General features: G+C 46.6%; 1 protein-coding gene across 4 annotated transcripts in view; it reads right to left on the bottom strand.

Moving 5' to 3' along the window:
- arhgap46b (Rho GTPase activating protein 46b) overlaps positions 1–16756 on the bottom strand; it is an 89311-nt gene that overhangs the window by 16349 nt on the left and 56206 nt on the right. For 3 of the 4 annotated variants that reach the window (XM_014145896.2, XM_014145897.2, XM_014145898.2), the window contains one exon: positions 7681–9070. In XM_014145896.2, the coding sequence (XP_014001371.1) occupies positions 7681–9070 (1390 nt within the window). Of the gene's footprint in view, positions 1–7680; positions 9071–10982; positions 11282–16756 lie in introns of those variants that run through there. The other variant, XM_014145899.2, reaches the window with a different exon arrangement.

The following is a 16756-nucleotide window of genomic DNA, read 5'->3' as shown; positions in this document are numbered from 1 at the left end:
TAACGCCACATTTCCCACAAATTGTGTTCAAATAAATCCTGGTTAATTGTGTTAGTTTTTACATTAGTGTTTGACAAAAGAACCACTATTACAGACCAATCCTGCTAATTACTGATGTTGGGTTATTTAGGACCCCGTTCATTTTTCCATTCCCGACCGGCATTCTTGCTGGAGGCCTGGAGAGTAATTTCCATGGGGGTTAAGTCAGGCTCCATATACTACAGTGAATGATATGGCTTCTGTGGGCTTGAACCACACTTCAGTAAGGCCAATGCAACCGACATGCATATAGCCTCAGCCCCAGTCTCCCTGTACAGCATAGGCTGCCTCTGCCAAGTTACTCTCCCACACACCTGACAATGAACAGTGAAACAAGCATACGTTATTTCTACATGAGTGTGTGTTCATCTGCATAACGTAGGAGTTTCATATAGGAGCCCATTGGAGCGCGTGGTACATGCACACATCCATAAGACAAACCTGCATTCAGATCGGAGGATCTGAGGCCATTCGAGATGGCCATCACTTTCAGTTTTGACAGTCAGTAACTTAACCTCTCACTGGAGACTTACTATACCAAGACATAAGTATACATACCCAGTAAAAGTGTACAAGACGAGTCTACAACTTAGAAGTGCCTACAGTATTGTAAATCATGAATGTAAGTGATCCCATTTCTAGGCATGATATTATCCCCAGTGAACCAGAGCAATGAGCCATAAATCTAGGACTCTGGTGCCTTTGTAGTGGTTGCTGGGCTGGGCTGTATCCACACTAACTACTCTGTTCCTCCCAGCCAGTAACCAGCCTGGTGGAGAGTGGGACTGCCTGGACCTTCTCCCCAATGCTTATTGTCTGAGAAAAAAAGAAACGCTTCCCCTCGAAAACCAGGGATTGGCTTCATTTCTGCTGCCAGAAACTTTTTTTCCCTTTATGCAATAAAAATAGTCCTGGAATGAAACCAACAATTCTAATAAGGTCGTCTAGATCGAGTATAAAAAATGAAATGAAAAATTGAGTAAGGGTGCGTTTTATTGAACAGAGCAGAGTTTAGAGTATGCACCAGTTGTCCAGTGATGTGGCCCAGCTGGGATAACGGATGGATGAATGGGGTTGGAGCTAGCATGACCCCCGCTAAGCGCTAGTGTGGGAAAATAAGTCTCAAATACTCAGCTTGAATGAGTCACCAACAACACACTGCTGACAAACAGAGGCAGTTAACCTCCATCCCACCGCCTACAGTAACTGTACTGCTCTGATTAATGCTCTGAAGTAAAGATACACAGTCCCCAAGCCCAGCGCAACACAACACACACTGCAGCCAGGATAAGATCTGTTAAGACATGGAAGAACAGTGTTTTGTTTCCCCCTCTCTGTGTCATCTCCTCTATCTTACCGTATCTAGTATACAGACTCTTCCCATCTCTTCCCTCTACCTGGGTGGTTGGTGGCCATTCTTTCACCGAACTGCATGTACTGCATACACACACACACACACACACACACACACACACACACACACACACACACACACACACACACACACACACACACACACACACACACACACACACACACACACACACACACACACACACACACACACACACACCAGTGATGGTCCTGGTGGATGCAGGCAGGGTACGTTGTTTGGTACTCACCACTTTCCACTCTGCAGGGTGACCTAGTTTCTGCCGTGTTCAGTAACGATCATGATCCCACTGTTCAGTGTTTCTGTCCCCGTACTGTTTCCCATCTCACTCGTCATCTCTCTGACTCACTGACCGAGCAAAACATTATCCTGCTCCTCTGAAGCACTTCACTGGCATGAGACCCTGCAAGTCTATCACTGACTCACCTGAGAGATGCTGAGAGCAGAAAATAATCTCTATCTCTGTATCTTTCTTTTCCTCTGCCTCTCTGTCGCTCTCTGTTTTCTTCTCTCGTTCCCTCTTCAGGAGAGCTTCTCCAGGCATGCAGTGTTTCCTTGTTGGAGGTGACTAAAGCCACCTTATGGATGGCACTTTGCGTGGGGGAGCGGAGCGCTCAGCCACCCCCATCAAAGCTCCTTTATTTTTCCAGTCTACCGCAAATGTGTAATCAGCCTGGGTGAGTCCTTGCTCTCTCTTTTTAGTTTGTACGTACAGGCTGTGCTGTTCAGAGTCACTGCAGAAGAGCGGGCCTACAAGTTATGGGGGTGGATGTGGTTTGAGTTGATAAAGCCTTTGACAAAAACAACTCTCTGCCTATGTAACCAGGCACAGTGAGAAACTAGGCTAACCCAAATCAAAACACACACGCACACTGTGAAGCGTGGGTTGGCTCATAACCCACAGTCCCCTGCGGTCATATCCGCAGGGCGGGCAGGATTAGGGTCATTAAATATTGTGTGGATGAAGGGTGGGTAGGTGGCGGGCGGGTTGAATAAAGAGAAAACAATACCTTAAACAAAAATCCATAAATGTCAAAAAAATGATAAATGTATCATTCTTGTGCAATTTCTATCTATAGGCTACATTCAGGTTTTTGTAGGCTATCTGGCGTTAGTGAATAAGCCTACGCATTAAAGCCCAAATAGCCTACACGCCAATCGCCAAACGCTTTTGGAAACGTACAGAAAAGGTAACATCCCACCACGGAGGCAAAAAGGACAACATCACAGTTTAATTCAATAAGAGAACAGCTGCGAAATGGAGAGTTGAAAATAAAGAGAAGGGAGGGCCATAACTGTAATGTTTGGGTAAGATGTGGTAGAGGGCGATAGCAGTACCAGCTACAGTATGTTATGTGTGATGATTGTGAGGCGGTGGGGACTTCAAATAGGCCTATGGCACGTCAAGGGAACTGTAGCCTACTGTTCAGATGAGTTAAATAGAAACTAGGTCTATAGCCGTCTTACATAGCCTTCATATTACCTCCTGCTGAATCAAGCTGTTCTTGCTGTAAAAGGATATGTCTAATGTAGTCAACAGTTTTACTCTGGAACAGGAGTGGAGAAATAGGATTTCTTTCTTTCAGTATCTTGAGAGTATAGGAATGTGCAGTTGGATACCGTGTGTTAAGGTGCTGCTATCTTTATCAGCGTCATAAAAGCTGAAGCTGATAGTATTTCATCCACATGAAATATGCATCTAAGCCAAACTGAAATCTTATCAGAAACACGTTGGGTCGTTTTCACAGCTTTTTATTTCCTTACACCCATCAAACTGATGTCATTTGGAAATTTTGCACAGAAAATATATACATATATATATTTTTTTGGCTGAGTTATTGCATTTTATTCCCACTCCCTAATCGTCTTTGCTCCGCGGAAGAAGCAGCGATGACAGAGAACTTCACCAATGTCATCATCATTCTATCGAGTTATGACATTATTCTGTTGACCAGGGGTTTGTTTAGTTCTCTAGGGCATCATATAATGACAGAACAGAAGCTGCATGTTTCTAATTATAGACAAGTTGACTAACAAACAGCCTACCAACATGTCGCGAATTATAAGCAGAAACATATCTAAATCTGGCAGAAAAATCCTGCACCCCTGTCCACAAAAATGTCAACTGTCTCCGACTGTAGCCTAAAACGCATTTTCTATATTAGAGTGTTATAGGGTCAGCTATGGGCCTCATATGTTCACTTCATCACATATAGTCGTCGTTTGAGGAGGAGTTATTAGCAATTGCGGGCAATTGCGCACACACACACACACACACACACACACACACACACACACACACACACACACACACACACACACACACACACACACACACACACACACACACACACACACACACAAATCTTTGATTTACTATCCCCCCCTCCCTACACACTCATGCACAATATTTCTAAAACACACTGCATCAATGTGAAGTCGGTTTTTTCAAAGGAAAAGACAGATAAAACGTGATTAAAAACAACCCAATGTGAGTCGAGGAGCTCCGATGCAAAGCCCTTTTCCTGGAATGGAACACAGACTTTGGCAACAGGAAACTGAGAGCGAGCAGCTTTCATCTGCATTGTTCCTAGGGCGACAGGATGTCGACAGTGGCCATTATTTTCTCTTGAAGGTTGAGGCAAGAGGGAGGTGAATCCCAGAGAGAAGACGACAGGGAGACACAGAGATGACTGCTGCCTCACAACGCCTTCCCTCAGAATCGCCTACACACTGCCACATCTCCAACACAACATGGGAAGAAAATAGAACAAGTGATGTTCCATAGAACTGCCTATAACGCTAACAAGGACAAAGGAGAGAGCTTTCTTTTGGTAAGAGAGAGAGAGAGAGAGATGGGGAGAGAGAGAGAGAGAGATGGGGAGGGAGAGAGAGAGAGAGAGAGATGGGGAGAGAGAGAGAGAGAGATGGGGAGAGAGAGAGAGAGAGAGAGAGAGCAAGATAGATAGAGAGAGAGAGAGAGAGCGAGATAGAGAGAGAGAGATAGATAGAGCGAGATAGAGATGGAGAGAGAGAGAGAGAGCGCGAGATAGATAGATTACCATGTAGTTTACTAATAAAATGGTCTGACCATGAAGTGGACATATTCGGTATTGATATCCTGAACTAGAGAAATTCTCACTACAATACATTTTAATAGAAAGTTACAGAAAGAAAATAGCTTTCTATTTGTGGAAAAAATCACCCTGATTAACTCTTTAGTCATGTCCCAGTTTACCTATTTTGTTATGGTCTCCCTACACCTAGTGACCTGTATTTTAAATGATATAAGCAAAAAATCATACATTTTAATTGGAACTTCAAGCCAGAAAAAATTATAGGGGCCTATTTATATCATGAATATGAATTCAGAGGGCAGAAATGATTATATATTAAAGCATTAGACCTCCCACTAAAGGCGTCAGTCATACAAAAGTCATAATGAAATCCAAACTGGTTCTGTAGCAGATTAGTAAGAATGTCTCAAGAATGGGGTGAGAAAAATTGAAAAGGATATCAGTTTCATTTAAGGACAAAAAAATTGACAGCTGTGCCTTATAGATTGCAAAATAGTTGGAAAGAGATTTTCGATGTACCAATTCCATGGCACATGGTTTATGAACTGATACATAAAACAACGCTGGATTTAAAACTCAACATTTTTCAATTAAGATTATTATACAACATTTTTGCCACCAATAGAATGTTATAGATATGGGGGATACCACCATCCCAGCTCTGCAGATTTTGCTGTGAAGAGGCAGAATCATCAGATCATTTGTTTGGTAGCTTGTTTTTGGTCACAGGTCCAGGAATGGCTGAAGAAGTGCAACATTTACCTGGAGCTAACTCTGCAGATAGCGCTGCTGGGTGATTTGAAAAGTCATAGTCAATCGATCAATAATATAATAATACTCTTAGCAAAAATGTGTATGTTTAATGTACAATCTGTAGAAACTATGAGAATAGAAAGGTTCAGAACTTTTGAGAAACATCACAGCACAGTTGAAAAATATATGTCAAATAGAAATCACAACTGGATGGTCTTCAGAGATAGATGGGAGGGGTCGAGGGTAGCTGAATGATGGGACTAAAAACAAACAAAAGATAACAATTATAAAATACATTGTGTCCGTAAAATGTATATACAGTTGAAATCGTAAGTTTACATACACTTAGGTTGGAGTCATTAAAACTTGTTTTTCAACCACTCCACGCATTTCTTGGTAACAAACTATAGTTTTTCCAAGTCGGTTAGGACATCTACTTTGTGCATGACACAAGTAATTTTATGTAATGGCTTTAGAAGCATCTGATAGGCTAATTGACATCATTTTAGTCAATTGGAGGTGTACCTGTGGATGTATTTCAAGGTCTACCTTCAAACTCAGTGCCTCTTTGCTTGACATCATGGGAAAATCAAAAGAAATCAGCCAAGACCTCAGAGACAAACATTTGAAACATCCACAAGTCTGGTTGTTCCTTGGGAACAATTTCCAAACACCTGAAGGTACCACGTTCATCTGTATAAACAATAGTACGCAAGTATAAACACCATGGGACCACACAGCCGTCATACCGCTCAGAAAGAAGACTCATTCTGTCTCCTAGAGATGAACGTACTTTGGTGTGGAAAGTACAAATCAATCCCAGAACAACAGCAAAGGACCTTGTGAAGATGCTGGAGAAAACAGGTACAAAAGTATCTATATCCACTGTAAAACGAGTCCTATATCGACATAACCTTAAAGGCCGCTCAGCAAGGAAGATGCCACTGCTCCAAAACCAGCATAAAAATTGCCAGACTAAGGTTTGCAACTGCACATGGGGACAAAGATCGTACTTTGAATGTCCTCTGGTCTGATGAAACAAAAATAGAACTGTTTGGCCATAATGACCATCGTTATGTTTGGAGGAAAAAGGGGGAGGCTTGCAAGCTGACGTACACCATCCCAACCGTGAAGCACGGGGGTGGCAGCATCATGTTGTGGGGGTGCTTTGCTGCAGGAGGGACTGGTGCACTTCACAAAGTAGATGGCATCATGAGGAAGGGAAATTATGTGGATATATTGAAGCAACATCTCAAGACATCAGTCAGGAAGTTAAAACTTGGTCGCAAATGGGTCTTCCAAATGGACAATGACCCTAAGCATACTTCCAAAGTTGTGGCGAAATGGCTTAAGGACAACAAAGTCAAGGTATTGGAGTGGCCATCACAATGCCCTGACCTCAACCCTATAGAAAATTTGTGGGCAGAACTGAAAAAGTGTGTGCGACCAAGGAGGCCTACAAACCTGACTCAGTTACACCAGCACTGTCAGGAGGAATGGGCCAAAATTCACCCAACTTATTGTGCGAAGCTTGTGGAAGGCTACCCGAAACGTTTGACCCAAGTTAAACAATTTAAAGGCAATGCTACCAAATACTAATTGAGTGTATGTAAACTTCTGACCCACTGGGAATGTGATGAAAGAAATAAAAGCTAAAATAAATCATTCTCTCTACTATTATTCTGACATTTCACATTCTTAAAATAAAGTGGTGATCCTAACTGACCTAGACAGGGGATTTTAACCAGGATTAAATGTCAGGAATTGTGAAAAACGGAGTTTAAATGTATTTGGCTAAGGTGTATGTAAACTTCCGACTTCAACTGTGGTATGTATAAACTGGAAGTAGAAGCCTAAGTGTTGTTGTCCGTTAGTTTACTCCAATTAGGGGAGGGGTGGTAGAGTTAGTGGAAAATAATAAAGGAAAATATATTTAAAAATAAAATACAGTATGTATTTACAAACAAATATATGGGGGATTAGAAATAATGCAGACAATTACATTGATGGAAGTCACAATCTATCTGCTGTATTAAAGAGAGATAGAGGGCAAGGATGGCAGACATTCCAGCTGACCTGCAGTAACGCAGCTAACGAGGCTAATCAGCCCACGCCCCGTCACATGAGACAGAGAGAGTACTGAGCAGACCCACCCTTTCAGCCTCACACAGACTGCCCTTTCATATGTCACCACACTGTTCTATACACAACACAGCAGGCTGGAGAGGCCCTGGAACTCAGCTGACACATACACTAACATGTCAACATATCCCCACTCAACTACACACACGCCAGAGGAACAGGCCCCTTCTGTCTTCTACTGTGTAAACACAAAGAGGTCTGAATGCTAAGACACAGATAAGACAAGTACAACAGTCACCTTCAGTACACAGTGTTGAGAGGAGGGCTGTACCTTACCTGGGAGGGGGACACGGGGGGCTCCGGGGAGGACAGGCTGTTCTGGCTGGTGATGCTTTTCTCCAGAGTGTCCACCTTCTCATAGGTCCGTTTCTGACGCACCATGCCGTCTGACACCAGGGGCGAGAGGGGCACGTCGTCGTGGTTACTCCCGCTCCCGGCCCGGTACAGAGAGCGGTTACTGGCACTGATGTCCTCCCGAGAGGCGCTGCGGCCCCCGTGCTTCTTTAGGGAGTTCAAGGGGGAACGGGCCCGTGGTACAGACCCCTCAGACATCTCTGTGTCCAGGCTGGCCTTGCTGCCACGCAGGGTGTTTGAGCGACTCACCACCGCCCGCATCTCTGCCATCAGCTTCTCATTCAGGGCACTGAGCTCCCCAGTGCTGCCCACCGAGCCTGGCCGGCCCTGCCCTGCACCCCCAGCCCCTCCGCCCAGGGCTCTCCTGCGGTTCTTCCTCCTCAGGCTGGGCGAGGGCCCCGTAGAGTAGCCTGAGTCCTGGTAGGTGACGGCCGCCGGCGCCGGGTACTCTTGGGAGGCCAGGCTGTTCTGTCGGCTGTGTCGGGCCTCCATGTTCTTCCTGGCGCTGGCCTCCAGGAGACGCCACGACTGCTTCTTCTCTAGACTCACCTCCTTGGGCCTGGGCTGGGTCGCGCCTGGGGCTGGGGAGGGGGATGGAGAGGCGGGCAGGGCATGCTCTGGGGCAGGGCCCTGCTCTGTCTGGATAGGCTGGGATAAGGGGCTCTGTTTGCAGGTGGCAGGGTCCACGTTGACCATGTGTTTGATGCACTCCCGTCCAGCGGGGCTGTAATCTGTGGCGGAGGGGTTTCTCTTGTGTTTGGAGCTCAGGTGAGAGGCTGGGTATTGGAGAAGCTTGGGCTGCTGCTGGGGTTGGGTCTGGGGGTGGGATTGGGGCTGGCGGACCCTCTGTAGGCTGGTGGAGGGTGTGAAGGGCCTGTTCAGGAGGTGGGCCCCCTCCAGCTCCATGGGGGGTTCATCATAGATAGGTGGATCCATGGGGGGTTCATCATAGATGGGCGGAGTGGCACCGTACTGGGGCGAGGAGGGCCTGGGGGTGCCAGCCTGAGACCTCTGGGGGGTCTGGTAGACCTTGCTGCCAGTGGAGGGCATCACCAGGCAGAAGTTACCATTGTCTGCCTTCTTCAGGTGAATTGCTTGCTTGGAGTCCACTGGGGCAGTCATCTTGCCTGCAGGGCTGGGTCTGTCGGAGTGGACCTGGTACACAGCAGGGCTTCCAGGGCTGAGGTTGTTGTGGTGGAGGAGGTGCAGGGCGCTAGCGGGCACCACGGACTGGTTCCTGCCAATGCTGTTCACCTTCACTAACATGGCTGCCTTCGACCCTGGAGCAGGCTGCCATCTTTGACCTGTGTCCCTGGAACAGAAGAGAGGAAGAGTTTTGGGTGAATAAAAAAAAACAATATTTACACATAAAACACATTCAAAGACACCAAAAATTGGGAACAAAAATGTATTAGAAACTGGGTGGTTCGAGCCCTGAATGCTGAAAGCCGTGGTATACCACAGGTATGACAAAATATACATTTTTACTGCTCTAATTATGTTGGTAACCAGTTTATTATAGCAATAAGGCACCTTGGGGGTTTGTGATATATGGCCAATATACCACGGCTAAGGGCTGTGTCCAGGCACTCCGCGTTGCGTCGTGCATAAAGAACAGCCTTTAGCCGTGGTATATTGTCCATATACCACAGCCCCTCAGGCCTTAATGCTTAAATATACCCCCATGCACACTATAAACAATAAGTTAGAGTAGACCTGCTTGGTGGGTAAATAGGTGACTGTTCAAAGCCAATTTGCTCATATTTAACTGAGAAGAAAGTATCCGTGACTGGGATGCCAGGACTGGCAGGAATCCGTTCTGCACATTCCTCTGTTCAGTCAGAGGCTTTTAAACCCTCTGACCTTCCACAGCTCAGATAGAGAGAGGTCTCTAGGTGTTACAGTAATGGCAACCCAGGTCTGTGTGAAGGACAAACCTACAGTAGGACCAGGGGCAATATCTTCTCAACAGTATTTGTCTCATATTGTGAAACTAACAGAGAGTATGAGACGCAGGTATGAGACTACAGGTAGCTGTGAGACAGATATGTGATCTGATCAGGTTTGGTCTGACGCAGTGCGACAGAGGCTGTGAGACAGTGCTGGTTTAGTTTCCAACGACATGGCCATATTGTGAGTACATAATCAGGGCGTGGAAACTAAATCTGACTCAAGAAAGTGTCACAATGGAACAATGATAACACCTTTCTCAACAAAACCTTTACTCAGCTTCTCAAAACAGCAATACCCCACACGCCCCCACATCCTCGTTTTCCAGAATACCACAGCCGTGTTTGTAGTAGAAACACGACAGGAAAGGTCTCTACACTGGGGAAAACAGGTATTCCAACAGTACAGTCTGCCAAATCAAGCCGTCAAAAATACAGCCCCATTTACACCCCCTGCCCACCACTCAACACACACCACCTCAACCACACTCGTGGCAGCGTTTCCTCCCCTGTTCCCTCAGAGGGCAGTGGAATTTCATTCCCTAACCCTGCATCAATGCCATGGGTGTTCTGGACCATTAGTGGTGCAGCCCACTCAGCCTTCAGACCGCAGATCCTGCTTACAGCCCTGCACACTCCACAAGCAACCTGATCATCTCTCAGTACCAACTAGCTAATCTAACCAGCACTCTACTCTCCCCTCCTCTCACACAACAGACCCTTTCTTTCAACAGCCTGCTCAGACGACAGCTTGATGTTTACTGTAAAAACAGCGTAACCACACTCAAAATCCCCCCACACCTCTCTCAGCCGGGGAAACCCACCCGAGCACATCCCACAGAGGCGAAGATACAGCGGAGCCACACCGATGAAAACCCTTTCTAAAAGCTGTTCTCACCATCAGTAAACACACTTCTAGAACACGTCCATATGGCTCAAACAGCCTCTGCTGAGTAAGGCTGAAATAAGGCTTAATAAAACAAAAACAAGCACAACACAACAGCTCTGTACAGTCTGAGTCTGCCCTGTCTAACATTCAGTCCATAAGCACAGGATCTTCAGGTCATAGGATTTACACGCAGCATTACCTGAGTAAAGACCCACAATGAGAGGTGGGAGGTGGTCTTTGTCCCCCGCAACAGATCAGAAGGTAACTCCCCCCCCTGTCTCTGTGTTGGCGCGGGATACCGCTGTAACGGCGGGGGGTCCCTTCAGTACCCGTGTGAACCCTGCTACACCCCCTCCTTGACAAAAACAAAACAAACAAGGGCCGACCTCTGCCAGCGTGTCCCAGAGAGAGGATGGTTTTCTAATGCAGCCAGCGTCTTCAACTGAACCCAGGTCCCGCTGTGTGTCTCCAGTGAAAACACCAAGGCATCAAGGCTCCAGAGCTCTTTACAGCTACTCTTAATTGTAGACTGCCACCAGCGTCTACGTTTATTGTGGAGTTGCTGGGAGGGGAGTAAAAAAAAGGAGAGCGCGAGAGAGAGAGGGAAAGACGGAGGAAAGAAAGGCGGGGGCCGGTGCTGTAGCCTGGCCCTTCCCCTGTGTTACAGTAGCTGGAATGTGAGTTGTTCTGTTCCAACTCAGCCTCTCTCTCCTCTCTGATAGACTCTCAGCATGTGAAACAATACAGCCCACTCCTCTCAGCTCCCCCTTCTCCACCCACCCCCGAGGCCTGCTCCCAACACTGAGCTTCCTCTCCTCTCCTCTCCTCTCCTCTCCTCTCCTCTCCTCTCCTCTCCTCTCCTCTCCTCTCCTCTCCTCTCCTCTCCTCTCCTCTCCTCTCCTCTCACAGTACTCCACTACTCACTGCCCTCTCAAGGATCATACTCTCACCACTACAATACCCTCTCTCTAACGCAGGCTAGTACCCTCTCTGTTTCTGTCTGTCTCCACCTCTCACCTGTTTATTTCTCTCCTCATGTCTCCTCTCCACCTCTTTCACAACATCTCTCTCCTTCTCACAAAGATTGATGGACTTGCTAGAACAGAAAACCTTCAATCAATCTCCACACCTTTTCTCTAGTACTTCACCCCTCCACCTCTCCCAACTTTTCTCTCCTCCTAAAGATTCATACATTCTGTCTAACATCCTTTCTCTCTTCCTAAATATTCATCAATTCACTTGTTCAGTCTCTCTCTCTCTCGCTCTCAATTTCAATTTCAATTCAATTCAAGGGGCTTTATTGGCATGGGAAACATATGTTAACATTGCCTAAGCAATGAGGTAGATAATATACAAACGTGAAATAAATAATACAAATGAACAGTAAACATTAAACTCACAGAATTTTCAAAAGAATAAAGACATTACAAATGTCAAATGTCTCTCTCTCTCTCTCTCGTGGTTTTTCCCACACATTGTGGCTCCTATCTTGCTGCTCCAAATGTCAACAATCTTTTCAACCAGCAAAGGAAATACAGTGTCTGGGGCCCGTGGACAACTGAAACATGGTGACTGGCAGAACCAAAACAGCCCTGACAGCCCCCCCCCCAAACCACTATCCTTCCCTCGCGTTTTGGGCAGCCTCTACTCTGTGGGGTTATCAGATGGGGACATTACAGTAGTTCTCCTAAAAGTCCCAGCAGCAAAACAGTTTGCCCGTTTATGACCCCGGCACAACAGATAGAAACCGTCTCTCGTGAAGAGACACTGTCTGTGCTACAAACAACCAGATAAAAGGTCTCACACAATGGTGTGATGTGTCGAGATTTTATGCTCAGGGAGAACAAGTCATAAAGCTATCAGAACCACACCTCCTCTCCCTCCCTCTCTCTCTCCCTCCTCCTCCCTCTCTCTGTCCCTCCTCCTCCCTCTCTCTCTCCCTCTCCCTCCTCCTCCCTCTCTCTCTCCCTCTCCCTCCTCCTCCCTCTCCCTCTCCCTCCCTCTCCCTCTCTCTCCGTCTCTCTCTCCCTCTCTCTGTCTTCTGTCTCTCTCACATTGACACTGTGGAGGCCTTCATGTCACTAGTTAGCACCATGATGTTGTGCCAGGTGTTCAGGTTGTGTGATTTCAGTGCCTGCCTGTTGTGTGGGGTGCTACCATGTGGACAGGAATTGGACTGTAACACTTTATGGCAGTCAGAGACAAATATTTTGAACAAAAAAAATCTAAATGCCATATGGGATATTGATTAAAAACAAACATCCATGAGTGAATGTGTTGTTGTTTCCCCGAGGGATGTGGCCCAGAGTGTAAAGAGTGGGGTTGTCCTGGGGGAGCGCCTGTTGGAGAGTTCAAAGGGCGTCGCTCCACAGCGAAAACAGGAAATACCAACACAGCTTTCACATCGGAGCACAGCACAGAACAAACCTAAAGAATCCCCTTTACTGACTGAGAGTTTACATAGGGAAACACAAATAAATACATACATTAAACACTGTCCGTAGAGACGTAGTCTCTCTCACGGCCATGGACAAACACACGGCCAAACAGACATGCTGACCCCTAGTGATGAAACAACCAAACACTGACCCCTGTGGTGACCTAAGGACCAGATGACTTATTCGATCCCTGGTGACCTCTAACCCAGGGCTCTGTTTGGCTGGTTTCTGGCGACAGCCACACAGGAAAGAGCTGTGATATGACAGCGTCTGTTGGCAGCCTGGCAGGTCAGGGCTGTGATTGGACGTTCAGGTGTGAGTTCTGAGCCCTGGAAGGATGTGAAACGTTCGGAGCTGTTACACACACAGCTGCTCCTCCTTCCTAGAGTGTGACGAGTCAAACCGACAGACAGGACCACACACACAGACACACAGGAACCCACACCGACTGTTCTCTACACTGTCATTATCTTCTAACTTCCCACCCTCATAGATTATGAGAAACAATCGAAAACGGCTGCCCCCTTTACAGAAAGCCATCATTTGCAGTGAGGTTTCTACATCAGAGAGCAAACCTCCCCCCTCTGTCTCAACTATACTCTCTTTGTACTCGTGTCAAAATGTCATTTCAAATGTGATTCTAATAACCCCATTACACTAAAGCGGTCTGTTGTTTTAGAGATTATACCGTGGAGGATGTGGAAACATTGCTCCTCTATCTATGGGGTGGGGGGGTGGGGGGGTGGAGGATGTGGAAACATTGCTCCTCTATCTATGGGGTGGGGGGGTGGAAACATTGCTCCTCTATCTATGGGGTGGGGGGTGGAGGATGTGGAAACATTGCTCCTCTATCTATGGGGTGGGGGGGGGGGATGTGGAAACATTGCTCCTCTATCTATGGGGTGGGGGGGGGATGTGGAAACATTGCTCCTCTATCTATGGGGTGGGGGGGATGTGGAAACATTGCTCCTCTATCTATGGGGTGTGGGGGGGGTGGAGGATGTGGAAACATTGCTCCTCTATCTATGGGGTGGGGGGGGGGATGTGGAAACATTGCTCCTCTATCTATGGGGTGGGCCGTCCAGGAGATGAGCTCATGTTTGCACGTAGGGATACAGGGGAGTAAGTAAGTTACTATCACAGTGATTTGATTAAGGGACAGAGGACACACACGCCCACGAAAGGACTATGGAAAATGTGCCACACACGACAGGAAGTTGATAGAATGTCATGACACATGGACAAACAGACATTCAGGGTCATATATCTTGAGGGAGTAGACCTCTGCCAGGGAGATAGAATAGTCCGGCTCTGATATTGTCCACAGAGGGATCGACTGTACAGAATATGACCTCAGGGCTTTTCCACTAAGGGGAAAATGCATTAGGAACATCCTCATTCTGGCAGGTTGTGATAGTAAGCACCATGCAGAGGAGTGCCCCCAGTCCACAGTCACATGTCTGCCATGCCATGGGCTCAGATGACCAGATCTCTACTGTATTCAGTGTGGAACAGGCTAACAGCTGCCTAGCGACATCACCCACCTCCTATTAGATAGAAGCAGCCTGGAGACTGAGGACATGCTCATTTCATCCCTGATTACAGCTATTTCAAACACAAGTCAGAGAGGATTATTCTCAGAATATACAGAAACCAGATCAACTGGTCTGTGTGTGTGTGTGTGTTTGCTGTGCCCTTATCTGCCAGTTGGCAGTCACACAGGTGAGGTGTGTGTTGAGTGAGACAGGACTGGAGTTTGAACCAGGAAGTGAGTTACTATGCCACAGAACTACAATTCATTCTATTTCTATGGCCCAGCCACTACTTACTTTCCATCTTGACCTCATTAGTACTGGGTCAATGAGGAGAGCAGCCGTATGGAATGTGACGTGGGGGTTGACTGACTGGCTGAGGTCTGCACTGTGCTGTTCTATATGGGATCTTATTGAGCAGAGTCAGCCAGTCAGCAGCTGGGAGAATAGATACATCCCTGATAAGTTGTGGCGAGTGGATATGGAGGCAGTGAGGCTATTGGAACAAGGCAGTAAGATTGGGGGAATGTGGTGGTAAGGCCAGGGTCACTGGAAGGTTTGGGAGGGAAATGGGGCATGGGGATGAGTGGGGATTTTGATAGGACAGTAGATGGTAGTGTGGAGTTCTGGAGTTGACTACAGTCTCTCTGGATGGTGGTGCAGTACCAGAGGGAGGCCTACAGCGCCAGCCAGGCCCAGATCACATTCTCTGTGAGCTGCTTTGTTCTGCTGTTGGAGCCTGCTCTCCTCCTCTAATCCTGTTTGGCTAAGCACCGCCTGGAGACAAAACCATACAGTGTCCCCACAGCCCAGCCACTAACACCGGGGAAAATTCACACTCCTTTTCCCAGGGCTTTTTTCACCCATCTTCTCCCTCTCTCTCTGTTATCCCCCTCTTCAGCTGTCCTCATCGTTGGCTGGTCCATCTCCCAATGACAGGCATGAGCTTTAGAACAGGAGCTGCCTCATTGACAGAGGGCTTTGTGTATGTTAAGAGCGAGACACAACGGTAGCCTATATAGCAAGAGAAAGAGATTGGTAGAGATTGTTCATTTCACTTGCTTTGGCAATGCAAATATATGTTTCCCATGCCAAAAAATCCCTGAGAGTGAGAAAGAGAGGGAGAGAGAGCGAGAGAGAGAAAGAAAGAGAGAGAGAAAGAAAGAAAGAGAGAGAGCAAGAGACCGAGAGAGAGAAAGCGCGAGAGAGAGAGAGAGAGAGAGAGAGAGAGAGAGAGAGAGAGAGAGAGAGAGAGAGGTCAGCGGGTCAGTACTGTATTGTGTGTATTCTCATCCTGTTTGTGGGTGGGTTCTGTTCTGCCTGCTGTTATTGTTGGACCAGAGGTTGAATACCACAGCATGGGGAGTGTTCCTGATCTGACTATGCATACACACCCTTATGGACCTAAAGGACCCCTCTCAACCACACTGACCAGTCTCTTCTCTATGAACCATGGTGACCATTCACACTCACATCCATTCTGACCATAACAACCACTCACACAGCCATGGGCCACAGTGGTCGATCTTATTCGTGAAACATGATCTTCGCTCAAACCCATCGAAACCAGAGAGTCACGCAAAGCCCTCTAATAATGTTTACATACTGTTTTACAGTATTCTACTGTATACTAGTCAATGCCACTCCGACATTGCTCATCCTAATATTTATGTATTTCTTAATTCCATTATTTTACTTTTAGATTGGTGTGTATTGTTGTGAATTGTTAGATACTACTGCACTGTTGGTGCTAGGAACACAAGCATTTCACTACACCCCCAATAACATCTGCTAAATATCTGTATGTGAGCAATGAAATTTGATTTGATTTGAAGCATCATTGCCTTATAATCCTACAGCAGGGCAGCAAGAGGCAGAGGAAGAGACAGCAACAGAGAGTTTGGCGAAGGGGGAGAAGAGGGCAAAAAGAGAGAGTTTGACTTTGGAATGCATATGCAAAGTCAAGGCAATCAAAAACAAATTGAGCAGTGGAAACAAATACTCTATCAAATGTCCTTGTTTCAATACACAAATTACTCATAAATCATCCAAATATCTTAATATGGCAAGGGTGCACATAGATGTGCCTGTGTGAAAACAAGTAAGCACACATGTAACTTTGTTATGATTCACATCTAACCTATCACTCTACATGTGCAAGCAGATTCTACAGCTTTGTCAAAGGCTATC

This window comes from Salmo salar, chromosome ssa15, assembly GCF_905237065.1.
Source record: "Salmo salar chromosome ssa15, Ssal_v3.1, whole genome shotgun sequence".
NCBI classification, from domain to species: Eukaryota; Metazoa; Chordata; class Actinopteri; order Salmoniformes; family Salmonidae; genus Salmo; species Salmo salar.
Note: the sequence above shows the minus strand (reverse complement) of the source record. Positions and strands in the feature narration are given on the sequence as shown.